The 17,277-nt window shown below is 43.4% G+C and overlaps 1 protein-coding gene, 1 long non-coding RNA gene and 1 other non-coding gene across 3 annotated transcripts; 1 reads left to right on the top strand and 2 right to left on the bottom strand.

Annotated features, from left to right (window-relative positions):
- Positions 1–196: 196 nt before the first annotated feature.
- Positions 197–269, bottom strand: TRNAK-UUU (transfer RNA lysine (anticodon UUU)). The gene has a single exon. It is a non-coding gene; the product is annotated as a tRNA-Lys (tRNA).
- Positions 270–5,324: 5,055 nt separating this feature from the next.
- On the top strand, positions 5,325–15,266 carry LOC138191170 (uncharacterized). The gene is made up of 4 exons (XR_011177521.1): positions 5,325–5,398; positions 5,457–5,570; positions 8,111–8,218; positions 15,062–15,266. It is a non-coding gene; the product is annotated as an uncharacterized lncRNA (long non-coding RNA).
- On the bottom strand, positions 8,067–13,081 carry LOC124222323 (uncharacterized). The gene is made up of 7 exons (XM_046633144.2): positions 12,157–13,081; positions 11,063–11,451; positions 10,080–10,360; positions 9,693–10,000; positions 9,319–9,571; positions 8,767–9,245; positions 8,067–8,664 (listed from the first exon to the last, which is right to left on the bottom strand). Exons 1-7 carry the CDS (start codon positions 13,079–13,081, stop codon positions 8,327–8,329), a joined length of 2,973 nt encoding a protein of 990 aa, XP_046489100.2. The 3' UTR covers positions 8,067–8,326.
- Positions 15,267–17,277: the final 2,011 nt, after the last annotated feature.

The raw sequence follows: 17,277 nt of genomic DNA, 5'->3' as shown, positions 1-17,277 counted from the left end.
CGCATTTTGGAAGCGGTTCGATAAAGCGTATACGAAGCTGCTACGCCGCACGTTGATCCATGTAATAACATGAATATTTCTCGGTGAATTCGTAGTCCGTTTAAATACATTATTTCAAGTTCGTATATAATCATTCTCATATGCGATGACGTTTCTGATGTTTCTAAAAACGTAATTATGATGCTAAAAAAATTCTCGCCCGAACAGGGACTTGAACCCTGGACCCTCAGATTAAAAGTCTGATGCTCTACCGACTGAGCTATCCGGGCGCTTATAACTGAGGTCTGACATATGCTATTTTGTATTAAAATATAACGCATCGCACACGTTTTCTCGTTAAAATTATATTATACGTATTCATTGTCAATCAATCGAATGTATTGACATTCGGCTAAAACTACCATTGGCACCTTCTTGGTTTTGTATTTTAAGGATTAATAATACTTATATAATAATGTATTACGATGAAATAAAAACGAATGAAGAATTGAATGAAAATAAAGAAAGCAAATTAACATCATTAAAACGTTACTCGAGTTCTATCAAGAAAATGAATATTTTGCCTTGATACTTTTATAATCCATCAGGCGTAGAATCAATGAAAGTACTTTTGCATTTTTCTTTTTTTTTATTTTCATTCAAACCAACGATAAAATTAGATCCTTACAATGGTGATTTCCTAAAATAATAGTATTATTTTTAATTGTATTTGACTGCATAACCATTTGCCCACGACGATTAAACTAAAATCAGTTTCTGCGAAAATCCAACACTTATCATTAATTTTTTCATTTAGCTATCAAAGTTAATTTTTTAAGAAAATAATGATATTGTAAGTTACTGTAAGTTTCTGTTTCTCACACTTGTCGGAGATAAATTTCGACTGGGTCTTTCAAGTAATGAAATACACATACTTCGCTACCCCTATGGTTGCGTATACAATAAACAAATGTATCAGATTATGATCAAAACATTCCTCCCTTTGTAGCAAGCACCAAAATCCTGCTTGATAAACGGCAATTTAAAAATCCGATCTTCTACTTAACCCCCTTTAGTCAGGATTATTTCAAGTCAACTGTAACAAAGGTAAAAGGGTTGATCGTCTAGAGGGCAGCCTTGTATCTACGTGCTACGTTTTGGTTGTATAATTGGGGTGAAAACAAGACCTGATCAGCAGCCCTTAAAAGCTTTAATGAATTGTTACATGTCGTGTCTAATTCGCAGTGCTTCGTTAAATGGAAGAACGACAATTTTTTTCGGTGTTCGTACAACCAGCCAATTCATGAATAGTTTGGAATTTTTGTTCACATCCACTAAAGCTATTTTTCTGTTCCAGGAGTTTCGAAACTACACAAGGAGGACAAGTGTTCCTGAATTATTTTTCTCCAATAAATCGAGGGTAGAAATTTAAGAAGGCAGTTGATAAAAAAATAACGCTCTTCATTCCAGGCGAGTCTAACACACCATTACAACCAAAAATTATGCAAGTCTCGGAATTCTCAGTTTCACTCTCTTTTCTCTGTTTCAGTGTTTCGAACATAGTTTCGAAGTCCCCGTCAAATTTCCACTCGTTTCGCTCGTAATATAGGCAATGGTTTGATTGCCTTCACTGTGCAATGTGGATATGGTCAGGAATTTGACAGTGAAGACCGTTCGTTGATATTGACGAGCTTCAAAGTTACACACAACGAAACGATAAGGAGAGGACATTGACGCGTGCGGCAGTCAATTCCTTCCTTGCGGTAATCTGCACGGGCTGATCGGCTGTAAATGAAATACTTGTCATTCTTTTCCACCCCGATGATCCACGATTCGAGAGCGCGGCGACACTATTAAACATACATACATACACACTCGTATGCAGAACAGAGAAGGGATCCACGTGCGAGCTGATCTGATCACCAGGACCAAAAGGCCAAGGGGATTGTTGATCTAATAGGGGGCTTAGGACTGGCTAGTGGCAATATATAATCCCTCTAACTGGCAACTAACATATTTGTGACGCTTAGGTGGTCGGTCATTGGCGTACCTTCTGGTGATTAAAAAATCGTCGTTGCGAAATGAAAATTGTTTTTCTCCGTAGGGGAAAAAGGTGCTCAGAGAGGCACCGTGTGTAGGTACGTAGGTATATTTTGTCACAACTTTGTTCCTGGTATAAAAAATGTCTTATGCCTATACGGGTTCGTCTGTGCGAAATTTAAATACGGAATCCGAATACTCGCGAATGATCAATCTTCAATTGCTAATCCCTGTCTGCATTTATATTGGATTTTTAAAGTGTAATATATTCGATGTATAAAAATCATGGAATCTCGACTGATGTCAAAAAGAAAACAAATTTACGGCGTGCAATTTGATTTGTGCGTTGACGGATTTTTTTCGAATTTCGAGGGTATATAATATTTCGAAGCATATACGCATACTGTAACCCGCTCTCGTGGAAAATAAAACATTTTACCAATAAAATTCAATGTCTGATGAAATTCTCGGGGAAAAGCGTGTTCGCTTGGCTACGCCGCTGCCGGCTGACAAAATCGTTCTCTCCCTTTACAGGGCAGCACGGAGTTGGGCTGCATCGCTTTTTGACTCTCCCCCTCCTTGTCCCCATTCTCGAGCACCCTCCGGGTGTAACGCTGACTTTTATTACCGTGTTTGATGTTACGAATGCGTTCAACGTTGCCTATGACCTCCCCCCTCATCCCTTCCCGGCCACCACCCTTTAACCCCCACGCTCGCGTATTCTATGCTATACGAGTGGTTATGCTTTTTACGCTGCATGCCTCACTTGCACGTGATCGCAGCAACGGGTTCGAACGATCGACCGTTTAGTTCAAGGCTAGAAAATTTCACCGGCTTAACAGGTTCATTATGGCTCGAGAATTAATCGGCGAATGGCTGAAATTATCGTGAGTGTAATTGAAGAGAGCAGAATTTATCGATAAGTGTAAACCTATTTCTTGGACTATTCGGACAATGAGACTTACTTCGAAAAGAACAACCGAGATTTTGCTCAATACCGTTACTAGCTTGGTTGATTTTGCTTCTGCATTATCATTGTTGTCATACACGACCACCGAATGACTCGTTTTTTATACATTGCTAGTTTGCAGGTGGAGCTGTAACGAGTGGGGAACTCGGCGATATTAATTTTGGGGACAAATATATGAGTATAACCGGTCTCGCTCGAGTGCAGATCAGAATTCCACAAGGCAAACCCTTACCGCACGGCACGCAGGGAAATACATGGAAGAAAATGGGGATGCGCAGGTGCGGCGTGAGGGTAACATACAAAACTCAAATATTTTGTCAAAAATCGACGTACCCTTTGCTACGGTTGTTAATATTCCTTCCATACGGTGATATGAATTTTTTTTTCAATTTTCGGTAAGTCGAATTTCTTAAATTTTTGCCCGGCAAGTGAAGTAGATATTATTTATGTACGTGTAGAAGTACAGAGAGGGAGGTATTTGGAAATTGAAGAGTCGAACCACACGTTAGCAAATCTATTAAAGTGTACCTTTTTCATATTTGCAGGTTGAAAAAATACAATAAAATCCAGCGGTAATTGCGATCCGGGAAAATTAAACGGCTTTGTCATCGCGTCCGCCGGTTATGAATACGAATGCTAACTTCCTGCAAATTTTATTACGTACCTGCAGGCCACTTCTGTCCACTTTGTTAGGTTCCACTTGGTTTATCATTTGCGCATATTAAAACTGGCCCCATCGCAGATATCCACATCCACGTTTATACATTTGTCGCGCGTTTGTCCGTTGTGGTTGGTTACATCCAATTACACGGTTCCCTGATTCCACGCTATTCTCGCTAAAGTATTAATTGAATCGGGCAAATATTAATTAAAAACAATTGTTCCACCGCTATCCTCTCTTTCCGCCACTTTATCTCGTTCGCGATCAAACAATGTCCTCCTATCATCCGTCTGGGAAAAAAATAAAAAATGGGAAACCTCCGTTTCTCCATGTCTTCTTACGTAATGGCAAGTGAGCGAACCAAATAGATGTACGTGCCTAGGACTCATAAAGCCGCAAATTTTCGAGTCAGTATTCGTCAAACATAACGTTCCATAGTTGTGGGGTAGAGGCTAAGGCAGCAAAGCATTGCGGCCGTGATCAAAGCATTCGGAGGGCATACCTCAGTCTTGAAATATTCCGGAATATCCGCTCTACGAACATATCTCGTATCAAACGCTCCTGCGTATTTCAAATTTCGAACGTGGGCTTCGAAAGGAAAGGCTGCAGATATTTGTCCACCTAAGGGAACGGAATGCCCGGCATAAAGCGTCCAGACAGGAATTTACTGTATTTTTTTTTATTAAATATATACCGCAGAAGTGACGGTCACATCTCTCGCTGGCTGCTGGAGATTAGCAAAAGTTGGACAATTTCAACTCGCGGCAAATTTTAATTAGCGCGAACTCAAAAATGAATGAAACAGGTTACGCTAAAAAAAACGTGACCCTTGACCAGGTGACGAATCCTTGCGTATACTTTTTATAAAGCAGCGACAACCCTCGGTTATAAACCGCGAGCCCGTCATCATCTCGTAATATACGAAGTAAGTAAACGTAGTGTAGGTGGTATTAATTTGCAAGAGAATTTCTTGATCGTTTTAAACGGGCGGATTAACTGCTCTAATAATTAAAGCAGGCGTTCCTTAGAGGCGGAAGGGTTTAAGGAGGGGTGCTTTTACCAAGCTAGCTTCGTTAACCCGAGTCTGCAGCAAGGCTCGAGGAATTAGATCTGAGCTTTGCTTCGGTTCGCGTACGAAATTAAGACTGTCGCTAAAGGGTCGACTAAATTACTATTCAGATATTCGTTTTGTATTTGGCGAGCTACCCCCCTTTTACGAAGCTGCGTCTAGCCTCGCGTGTCCGACTCCATAATTACTTTGATTATACTTTATTACGAGCAATACACGGACTTGTGCAGTAGTCGCGGTCGTTTTGGTCGGACGCACGATCCGGTTTAACAACGGCAAGCCAATAAGCGAACTGTTCGTCAAATTCGAGCCACTTGTACCAGAAAGACGGAGTGACAGGGAATGGGATTCAAAGCTGAAGGGAATCAACTGTTTCAAATTGACCCGATAGATCGATTTAATCGAACGGTGGAAATCACGTTAACCCTTTTCCGTGCTTTAACGAGTCTGACTCGTGATGAAGATTTTGACCCGAACATGAATATGACGCGCCAGGCTCGTCGACAGATAATCGGGCCAAACATAAACATCACGAGCCAGGCTCGTGGACGTAAACATGGCAATACAACGGTCGGAATTGAACGTCAGTTCCTATCGGTACGCCACGAGAGTTAGTCACGAGTTACCACTTGGGCCCGAGTTTCGTCGAGCTAAATGGCTTGTGGATAATACTTATGAGGTAAAAAAATATCAATTCTCGATTCACAACGACGTTACGTTAACAGTATCAATTCTAGGGGGTACCGAAGCTCGAAGATGCGATTTCTACCTCGATTAATCCCTAGCCCAGTAAAAGCTCATAGAAGTGGTAGAGCTCCGGAGGAAGAAGCTCGAATTCGGCTAGTGTTATGGTGAGTCAGGTGAAACGTTGAAGAAAGATACAAAACTGTTCGAAACTCTCGGAGGAACAGAGACAAAGAGAGGGAGCTCGTAGATTTGGAGAAACGGGAGCCGGGGTGCAGAGAAAGAGGGAAGGACGCAGGTAGAACGCATCGCGTGGGGGTGAGACGCCACAAAGGCAGCCCCGGCTCTTTTGATTCGCGAGCTAATTGGAATGCCACGGATTCCTGGTCGCGAAGCTGACGGTGGGGAAAATCCGGGAGAGGATGGAAGGGCGGAGCTTATCTCTTCGGGGGGGTTGCGTTGCCCACCGCGATATGAGAGCTTATTGCCAGGATTTTTACCGCGGCCAACGTGCGTGGCACGCTCTGCTCTGATCTGCTTTGCTCTACTCGTTCGTTCTCGTTCGCCGTTATTCGCTGGAGTTAAGCTCCGTTTCCCAGAATCTTTTCCCCCGATGTATCGATTCGGTATTACTCGGATCTGCGATTCTCGATACCAATTTTCCGTGCTAACAAACGTTGTGTAAGTTTACATTTTACCTCCCCACGAACGATAATCACGTAACGACAATTTATCTTCAAATTTTTGTTGTGCTCCCGTTTTCTATGACTCGGTTCGAGCTTTGTTTAAACGTCGCGAATTGGACGGTAATTTTTCTCCAAAAATTCTATGAAAATTTTTTCATCACAAGAGAAATAAAATTTCAAACGTCAGCTAGAATTATCAATAATTATTCCGAATCAATAACACAATGTGAGTTCGGATGAATTCAAGGCGACACATTATACTCGTATACGTACAGGTATGATGCGGAAACAATAATATCCCATTAAACGAAAGGCTCAAAGTAGAAACTTGAAGTTGCGTTAAGCGTTCCTATCGTCGACAGAAACCATCAGTTTTTCACCATCTCGCTGTTCCATGGGTATAAATTTTCGCGAATCCCCAGATTGTACAGGCCCGCAGAGGTTCTCGACGATATTGAAACGGCTTGTTTTTCTGTCTATCGAAGAATTCCATTGGGACAAAGCTAATTTATCACCCCTAATAAAAGAGGCAGTGACGAGCCTCACCCCGGCGTCGTTCAAGCGTCCGTCCGTCGGTCCGCTGTGTCCCAAACAACGCAAAAACAATTTGTACGCGTATACCTACATATTCTTCCCTCACGTCAGTCAAATTCCTGCAGGCCGGTCTCGTACCCCTGCTACTTGTGCCCCGCGTTGCTCTTCTGCAACCAACCCCCCAGTCGCCAGACCGCCGCGCCCCTTGACCCCCCTCGCCCCTTACAGCGATTATTACCGCAGCGCGCAATAAATAATACGGACCAACCCCGTTACTACCACACCGTTAATATAATAACGATATTAACTTTAATTGTACAAAGCGCCGACAGCCTCGACGCGGAGCGACAGAGTTTCTGTACGTTATTAATATTTAAACAAAAGCGAAGGGAAGAGCTTGCGGGCGGGGGTCGAGGAGGGGCACGTATATATAGGGGATGGGGGAGGCGTTACGGAGCTTTTGTTTTAGCCGCCATGATACTCAGTCGCCTGTGTTCTCATTTTTGATAAAAAAAAGCAGCCTCTCTCATTATACGGAAAAATCAATCTTCTCCGGTCGCCGTCGTACAGTCGCGTAAAAAAAGCGTTTCATCTTGTTCAGCTATTCAATTTCTTCGCTTTTTCCCCGTCTACTGTCCGCGGTTAACAATTTGATGGATAATCGATAGTTGATATTATATACTATACCTGTAAGGTAAAAAGTGTATTCTTCCATTCACCGAGTTTGAAATTTCATCACCGATCGTAATAAAAACACCTAGAAATTTTAAACTTCTTCCGTAAAGTGGAAAAAAAAACGTTGGGAGAACAAAAATTCAATTAAACTACATGTTTTTTTTTCTCAATGCACTGAGGACAGTACGATTTTATTCTTGGCGATATTTTAATCCATTCATCTCCTTAAATTTATATTTACAAAACATTTTTTATTTCCCGCATGCCAGGTAAAGGAGAAACTTTTATGTACGATGAAGTGCAGTCAGATCAGGATTAATTTTACTCTGTAAACTTCACCACTATATAACATTATACAAGATATGCGTTATTCCTTTCAAACTACGGACTCTACACTCGTTATTCTATGCGTATAAAGTTGATACGCTATAGTGACAATGTTTGTTGTATAAAATCACGACGTCGCGGGTTGTTTATAAGGAAAATTTATCATACGCACACATATGAATGACAAAAAACAAAAACAGGATCGACGTATCAGTCAATCCATCCATCGGGAGTATCGTTGCTATAAATTAGTCAGTGAAGTGACGACTGGATATTTCTGTACGACCGACGCATAGTTTACCACACAAACAGTAGAAAAAAAAAAAAATGGACGCCAACAAACGACGATCACGTTAGTGCTAATTACAAAAAAATTTCAAACCAGAATTATATATATTTTTCCTTTATATTTATCATTGATTTTATGTTTTTTACTTCTCTTTTCATATTGTATTTAATTTTTCAAAATCTTTCCCTAAATTCAGCTTCAACTTGCCGACATGAAACATCACGAGACGCGGTCGACCTTTCGTATCCTACATCAGAATCATCGTCAGAGGACTTTCGAGAATCAGCCAGACGAAGACAAACAGGTGACTATAAATTTTTTCCAACTATTTTCGAAGTTCATTCAACTCGTCCGCCATGTCTCGCACTGCTTACACGTCGGCCAAATTGAAGCAGGTGACTCCCTCGTTTAATCATGGTTCGTAATAACTTTCACCGCGAAAAGGGCTTCTGGCCGATTGCATCGAGTGCCGGGTCCTCTCCCTGTGTGGAACGGGACAGTCCGTGATGCTGGATCGTGGTTGACCCGAAGTGTAAGGAGCCAGCATTTCGTCGACGGCCAAATTGTTCTCGGTGTAGTCGTTGTACGCCGATGAACGCTGAGCTTGGGAGCGATGAGGTCTGCCAAAGTAAGGTGATGGTGAAGCCTCGTGAGTAGCCGGATCGCATCCCGTCCGAAAATCATCCAGCAAATTGTACCTCCTTGCGCAATGAGGGCACACTATCTGCTCTTCGGCCTCGCCGTCCTCACCTGCGGATCAATGGGATTATCGAGATGATTAGAATATGTCCGGGAATCCACTGGTCAATAGTATAGGAACTGAAGTGGGTATGAAAAGTGCTGCAGCGTTACCTCGGGGTCCTTTAATGGTGAACGCTCTGTACTCTTGGAGTCTGCAGTTTCCCTTTGTGGACGAGCCGACTTTAGCGGTAATTGGAGCCGTCGATCCTCTACAAATGGAGCATTTTCTCGTCGTGGCGTTTGACTGATGCGCGGGCATCATCAGAGACTCAATTTCTGGCTTAGCCATTCTGTGTCCTCGGATCTGCTGATGCTGCTGGTGCTGATGTTGATGATGGTGCTGCCGATGCTGATGCTGCGCTGGAATCATAGGTGAGGCTACTCGGTCTCGATTTCGATCCAGGGATTTTCTCGCCGAAATCCATGGCGGGATGCCGTGGTGAGTCTCCGACGTCCTTCGCGACGAAGATCTTCTCGTAGGCGTCAATGGCGGCGTTCGATCTTCGTCGGTTATTGTGTCCGCAGCATCGCCGTACGACGTGTCGTTGGCAATAATCGGCTGTTGCGGTTCCAAGTCACGAGAGTAAAACCTGAAACAATTTCAGTCTCGTGCAATAAAACGATCCGGGAACGATTCCGAGGACTGGTTTGCGGATAACTCACCTCGGCTGTTTTTGATCAGGGTACATTTTTTGAACTGGACTCTGCTGATGCTGAGCTTTCCGAAAATCGCGGTGATGCTCCGCGTGACGTTGATGCTGCGTCCTGAGAGTCGGCGCTTTCTGCACAAGTTTCTGTTGCACGCGATGTAATTGGGCCTGAAACGCGTCCGATTCGTCGTCAACCTCGTCGTCAGCTTCCTGCTCTTCGTAGTCCTTTTCGTTGAACTCAAAGGCCTCTTCCTGATCCTCGTCGACTGGAAAGAACGTAGCGCGTATCAAATCAAATCTTCCCGGCACACGAGGTACTTGTAAAAGTACCCAACGGAGTTGGTGCTCGCATAAACATATAATGCAGAAACGACAAATCGTGATTACCATCGTCGGCAGCATCTTCCTCGGCATTCTCCTCGGCATAATTGATGCCCGTTTCGCCGTACTTCGTCTCCTCGTACTCCTCGGGTTCGTCCTTGTACGGTTTTCTAACAACGGCAACGTTGTTCGTCGTCAACAATTTGTTCCGGGCTGTTCGCGAGCTGTGCTGAGAGACCCTGTAAGTTTGATCCGAAGTGGCGACGTGTGGTGGCTTCGGTGGTACAGGGGTTTGAGTTCGATGTCTCGGTCTGTAGGTGTTCGAAGCCGAGTAGCAGCTCGTCACCGGCTCCGTAGCCCGGTACTCTTGCCTCCTGGAAGAATTACGCGTCAATATGAATATCCAAAAAACCCTCTCCACCTCAGGGCACCCCTTTTGCTCGTCCGACGCACCTCTGCTCGTGACCACGCGGAACGGAATGCGTTGCTCGAGGATTGGCCTTCCAATAGGAATCACTGGCACCGGTTCCGTCGGCTGGTACTCTCGAGGCCCAGGGTGGCCAGTACGAAGCGGCGTGCCTTCCTCTGCGTAATTTATTCGTCGGAGATTGTGCGTCGAGGTCAACTTGATCCATGGTCGTTGATGGCACCGGTGACGGTTCCGTGTGCTCGCTGATCGTGTCCAGGGTTTCAGAGGGGTTGGATACGACGGTTTTCAATCTCCTGCACGCTATCTTGAGCGAATTTAGATACGCGGAGGTATCGATTAAATGCCCGTCACCGATCCAATTGGGAGCTTAATTGGGTTCTGAATAGATACGAGCAATCGTACTTCTTGGTACTCTTTTCCTGTCCGTTACAGCTGACACGAATTATTCGCGATGCGTTGATTAGTTTCTTTTCAACCCTCAGATTAATGTGATTTTCATTTACGGTGGGTTGTGAACGTATTTATCACACCCTTATGAGTTTGAAATTTGATATCTTTGTTTCTTCTAATACGTTATGGTTATGGTGGATTGTTCAAGTGAAAATGCGTCACGAATTATGCCACACGTCTATACTGCACGAACCGATGTTCGTCGCGAATGAAATATGTATCGTACGTTTGTACGTGGGCTTTTTACAAACTTGGATTTAAAGTGTATTTACAAATTTACCGCGAAATGTCCGCTGTACATTTTAAGTCCGCACACTAATAATTGGAAAAAACTTTAGCCTCCTACTTTGTACACACACACAATTTCCATAGGTACAAGCGAATCACTTGCAATCTTCCGATCACTACAACATGTGAAATACCAGTCACACTTTTCTTTCATAAAATAATCTCTAGGCGTCCGCCAACTTGGATGTCGTGCCTTTGGTAATTCGTTATTAAACCGAGTTAGTGAAATTTATATATTCTACGTGTTCGATGCACGGTTATTTTCAACCTCTCCGTGAAAATTCTGCCCGAATAATGCCCTGGGACAATCTGGCTTAAAAGCGTCTTGGCAGTCGGTATTTTCGTTGCTATCCTCGACTTCCTGTTCCGGCGAGAAATGTGAGTGAAGCTCGTGAAGGCGTTGGCTTTGTTGCTCGTGATGCAGTTTCCTCCACTTTATACGTCGGTTCTGAAACCAGACCTTCACTTGCGCCTCTGTCAATTTTAACGCGTGTGCAAGGTAAAGCCGCTCAGGTCCAACCATGTACTGTTGTCTGGCAAATTCGCCCTCAAGACGCTCCAGCTGCTCGGCCGTGAAGATGGTTCGCACCCTCTTCAGCTTTCCACTGTTGACTGAGCCAGACCCCGAAGATCCGTTTTTCGCGGAGGTTTCCTGTCCTGGAACGTCAGAAAATATCGAAAGTGAGCTTTACCAAGAAAGTAACCGTGGGTCCTGAGAATGCATTCCTCGTTTAGGGGATGGAAGTAAGTAAAATATTATGACCATTGCATTCGTATCGCCCAACGTTTCAAAAACACTCGGTTATAATACAGTGAGCTTTTTCGGAATCGAGGGTAAGACATCGGAATTTAATTATTATTTGACCTGTACATCCGTGACTCCGTGCTTGTCTAGATAAACTTTACAGCTTCTAATATTTTCGTATTGATGCTGAGGGTAAACTAAAATTTGTCAGATATTTTAATTTTATACAACGATGAATATACAGGCTAATTAAACAGCGGAATGATGATAACTCAATTAGCATTTGTTTCCAAAAAGTTTGAAGGGAGAATTCCACACCGGCGACATTGACTTTGGTAACATTCCAAACAAGAACTTGTACTATTTTGACAATGAAAGTTCAACCGAAACGTGTGTCTGAGGCCTTAACTTCCAAAACATTTCTCTTCTCGATGTCACGTCACGTCGCACTCGTTGAGTCCGCAGTGATAATAAATCGGGCACCACGTCGGCGATTGTGCACGTGTCAAGAGAGCGAGTGAAGCCAGTAAACCATGCGCACCATGCACCTCGGACAAGTGCACCTATCACGAAACGTGTACAAATAGACACTGCAAATGATCGGAGTGCCAACGTACCTTGATGTCTTCTGTACGGGTGTTGCTGGCTTCGCTGCGATTTCTCCCGCTGGTTATTCCGAAGTCCAAGAATGGAGTCGATCGTGAACGACTTTCCCTGTAGCTGCTGCTGCTGTTGCGAATGCTGCATCTCGGTAATCGAGTGCTGATGAGGAAGAAGGGCCGGTAAATTCCGAGGTGTGATATCCGAGGTGAGTATATGGGAACGACGCATCCTTTCGATCGCCATCGCCTCGAGTTCGTCCCTGGGCTGAATTTGGGAACTTCTGTAGTCAGCGGCATCGAGGAAAGAACCGCCGCGGAGCCGTTCCAGAGCGAGTCCGCCGACGTGTGTGTCTCGCATTCGGTCCAGGGCGAAGTTGAAGTCCTTTATTCTGTCGGGGGGGTTGCTGTACGCCTTTTGGAAGTTCATATCTTTGCTCCTTTCCAAGGGAAAGTGGATATTCTTCGTTCTGCCGTCTCTGCTCTCCCTCGGGAAGTGGATATCCTTTATCCCATCGAAACTGTATATGACGTCCTTGCATTCCTTCGGTCTGCTCAAGTTCTGCGTGTACTCCTTCGTCGTGTCCAGCGATGCGTCGGTGTCCTCGGACCTGTCCAACGAGTAGCTGGACAGGTCCTTGATCTTCTCAGGCTGGAAGTCAAACTCTTTCGGTTTATCCAGCGCCACGGATAGGTCCTTCGTCAATCTCTCAGCGGCCAAACTCCCGAATGAAATTCCGTGCCGTCGACCGCCTTCCAAGTTGAAACTAAATTCCTTTGATTTATTTGGCTGTGATTCTTTCGCCTTGTTCAGTGACAGGTTCAGCTCCTTAATTTTTCCGTATTCCTTAAATGCGTGAAGTTGACTCTCCGAATTACTGCTGTTACTCCTGTCCGAAAGATCTTCGGCCGCCGAGTGCGCCGTCGGCTCATTCGCGCTCATCCTAACGTCTGGTTCCGTTTTTTCACTGTACTTTGACCGCAAGTCTATCACACTTGTATGATCTTTGTGAAATTTCAATGTTCTCACAGCTACGCAACTGTTCTTTCACTTAAAGGCACCGCGGAACCGAAAATTTTGAAAAATCTGGTCGCAGATCTCCTTGCGCAGAATATTGACACACATTTTAAATCTTCGGATTTTTCAACCCACGTGCAGAAAGCCTCAATCTTAGTCACATATTTCAGGCCGCTATCGTTCGTCAATCGAATTCTTCCTCTGAAGCTCACGAAAAAACGTTAAACTATAAGTATAAATTATCCTAGAAATATTTATCACGCGTAAAGCATCGCTAATACGCTAAACCAAAGTCACAGTAGCTTGCGAATTTCACTTGTGTTTCACCTCAATGTCTTTTTTTCTCTCAAATATCGCGAATAATAACGCTTGCACGGAGATCGCTTCCGTCACTGTCCGAGGCTGTGGATTTTGAGCTAATGATCCCGTACCAACAGGGTGTTTGCCCCTTCTCCCCCAATCATCACCCCGCGTTCACCTCCGCAACCCCCAAATGGACCACGTAATCCGGTGGTCAATATTTTTCCGCTCTTCCCCGGAGACGCGTAACTCCGATTGGTCGACGCTCCATCCCTCGTAGCGGAAAGCCACGCCTTCAACCCCCGGGAGATTGGTCTTACTTGCGAGGAGTCAGTTAGCTTTTTGCTTCCCGAGCCCCATTAATAAGCTTGCGGTTGGGTCTTCCGTGGGACGAACCCCGCCTTGCCTCTTACCTCGCGAACAATAATGTCATCCGCGTCTTAGACCTCCAGGTAATTAGGTCGCATTAGTTAATGATGATGAGGTTATATTACTGTGCTTTTCGCCAGTTCAGCGCCTGTTTTGTTATGATATTAATTTCGGAAGGGAAAGCTCTCGGTGTGCATCTCTTTCAAAATTATTATGGTTAAATCTGCTTTTTCGCATCACTTATATTTATCTGCTGACTTTTAATCTTAATCTTCAACGAGGGTTTAAATCGCTTTCGGTTCGTTTTTTTTTTTTTTTTGTTTCACCCTGCCAATACGAAAAATTTATCATTTACGTTTCACGTAATTATACGTATATAGAATTCAATGTTGTGGAAATAAAATTCAACTTCAACCCCATAGACTTGTGCTAAACTTGCACCAGACGCGGTATCGTTGCGGCGTATTCACTAACTCGGTTCTTGCAGGGTTCACCTAATTGCCCCCTGCTCATTAGCTCTTGACTGACGTGCAGGAATTTCAGTACCTCAGAAAACCACCCAAGGAGCTTTACAGTTGGGACAAGAGCTTAATTATACCAGAGTGTAGGTTAATGGAACTTTTTCGCGATTCGAATAGTTATACCAGCTGCAGGATGAGCCGCTCATTTTAATAGATACAGGGATTTTTTATTTATTTTTTAAATAAGTTGACGTTTTTCTTGCCTACAATTCTTATTTCCTACCAATTATCATTTATAAACAACATTTTTGGTGCATTTAACATTCATCGCTGTGATCACTAGACTGCAATAATCTGCGAGTACCTATTACGTAAAATTGTTCTATGAAGTGAAAATTGGACCATAAATTTCAAGTTTACGGTAATTGCGGCTTCGTTTCATTATGTAAGAAGCAAAGTTCACAAGTTCGAGTCCATTCTGGTGCTCGTCGGCAAACTCAACATCTTCGATAAAGTTTCAGAAATATTCGAAACGGAAACCTCTCTGAATTAGACAAGGACCAGCCAGGGATGAATTCAGTGTTCAATTTTAACACCATTTCAACTGACGATGGCCAGAGAAACTTATTTAGCGGAGATACGAAACACTTGTCACCCATGTTTTCGACCCGTTTGCAACTATTTGCAATTCGCGCGCTTTCGGCGATTCAGATTATTAGTCCTTAGCTGGACTGCTGTAGATTTACAACAAATGTTTAAATTAAAGCATTCACAGGGGGCGGGGGTAAAGACGAGGAGCTGAGCAGAGTGTGGAAGGCAAAGATACGAGGGGCCAAGAAGGAGGAACAGAGATGATAGGGGAGGCGAAAGAATTTCTATTGAAGCCGATATCCACCCTCGTCGCCTCCTGGCTCCCGGTTCTTCCCCGTTCGAATGACTTGCGAGTCACCCTTATTACGGACCTGGATTTATCGCCCGAAATTTCTGTGAGTATTTTATCCAGATAATTGCTTTGCTTTATAAGCGAATAGCGTAAGGTACTGGCTAACGAATAAAGAGCGACCGTACAGCTCGGCAATCGTCTTTTATTTGTGTTCCGGAATTCGGAATAAGGAAATTACCTGCCATTCCTGTCCATAACATCTCGCAGACGTGACTATAAATGAGAAAGAAATACCGCCCCTACAAAAAATATCTGTCCTGTCCGTCAACTTATTCGAAGTGAATTTCTTGCTTTTTTTCAAGCACTGATAGCCCGAAGCCTGCAGATGTTGTTTTTCTTCTACAAGAATTGATGTTCGGGAAACTCGTTGGCTTAACTTCCTAAATACTAGTTGAACATAAAATGCGCCGTGATGATTTCGGTGAGATTTTTCCCAGCAAAGAGTTATTTACAAAATAGCATATTTTCAGTCATTACGGTGGTATTAATAAATACTTTTATCTTATCCGCGGTTGTATTTAGCAACGAAATATCGAGTATCGGTCGATATAACTTTTGAAATTCAATTGCACCGTTTTGATTTATGCTGCGGTTATACCGCGTCGCGGGCACTTTTCTCTCAGTTACCCCGCCTTGGAGGGCTCTATAACCTTGGTTGAATCGCAAATCCTCGCACACTCTCGCGTAGGTACGTAGGTACCTACCTTACAGCCCCTTTCAATTCCATATGCGATATTAAACCCAGGGCAATTAGCGTAGGGGAGAACCAAACGGGGTGGGGAATCCCGGCTTATCATTGGCCGAAGGCTACCTTAACCCAGGGGTTGGACACGCCCTCTACGTCTCAATCCATTCCTTCCCTCTTTACCCCGTAGCCCAACGCAGCTTGCCCGGGATTGTGAGCTTCATATTTGCTGCCTTCGGTTACACGTTGGTTAATGGTTGTAAATGTGCTTGCATAACAAACGATTTTCGATTCGTTATATTTTAGTTACATAAAATTTTTCAAATGCTGTTTCTCAGTCGTTTCTCAAACATTCCTTGCAAGTGGAATATAAATAGATCAATATTTATCTGAAATAATATATTTTTTCACGTAAGCACGTTGTCTTGATGGAAAACTTGGGCATGGCCAAAGTAGGTCAAGCTATCTTACCCATCCACTGCAGGAAAAAAAACAACATATCTACGATGTTGTTTCGTCAACTGATAAGGGTATGTGATTCAAAGTTAATTTGTAGTACTTACATAAAGGTATCATGCTAATTTTATCGTTAAATGATAATGAATCACGATACAGACTACTGCAGAACATTTACTCCGGAGGTGTTGGACGAAACGAAACGATCGATTATATATAATTACGGATAGAACCGTATGCAGGCAGTTAGAGGCTGTCTCTTTACTGCTCTTTAAATATCATTAAATCCTGGGATTATGCTGAAAAACAAAAATTGCTCCTCAAGTCCTCGAAAAGTTCTGGAACAATTTGATTTATTCTGTAAAAGTTGAAATAATACAATTTTGTTCGAAAACTGAGACATTTTGTTTGTACTACGCGGCCTTCTGACGGAAAGTATAATTCGTCACGCCTCCGTAGCATATGCGTGATACCTACAGATATGTACATTTTTTTAATTCAACGCTTAGTCACCTCATGCTGTAAAAATTAATAAAAAAGATTTAAAAAATTTTTCTGCTGGGATTTTCTTGGAATCTAAATTCACGATTGTAGTAGGGACCCTGGTATACCAATGAAGACGTAATATTCGTATTTATTATGTAGCAACCATGTACTTTGTGTAGTGTTTGTGGTTACATGCCGTACCTCGGCTCCGAGAGTACAAAGAGAAAGTTTTTTTTACTTCACATTTTTATAAGCTTCTCCACCGTTGTTCCAACTCGAGCCACACTCTTCTTGCGCTCTCCGCCCGCTTATTAAGTGGAGTTTTTATTACGTGATTACATCCCGCTAGTGGTTGGAATGGAAACTTTTTGAAAGCCGTAATTTTCGAGACGCCGTTTCGAGGAATATTAGCAAAAAAGTT

The sequence above is a fragment of the Neodiprion pinetum genome, chromosome 6, assembly GCF_021155775.2.
Source record: "Neodiprion pinetum isolate iyNeoPine1 chromosome 6, iyNeoPine1.2, whole genome shotgun sequence".
NCBI lineage: Eukaryota > Metazoa > Arthropoda > Insecta > Hymenoptera > Diprionidae > Neodiprion > Neodiprion pinetum.
The sequence above is the reverse complement of the archived record's forward strand: the minus strand, read 5'-3'. Positions and strand labels throughout refer to the sequence as shown.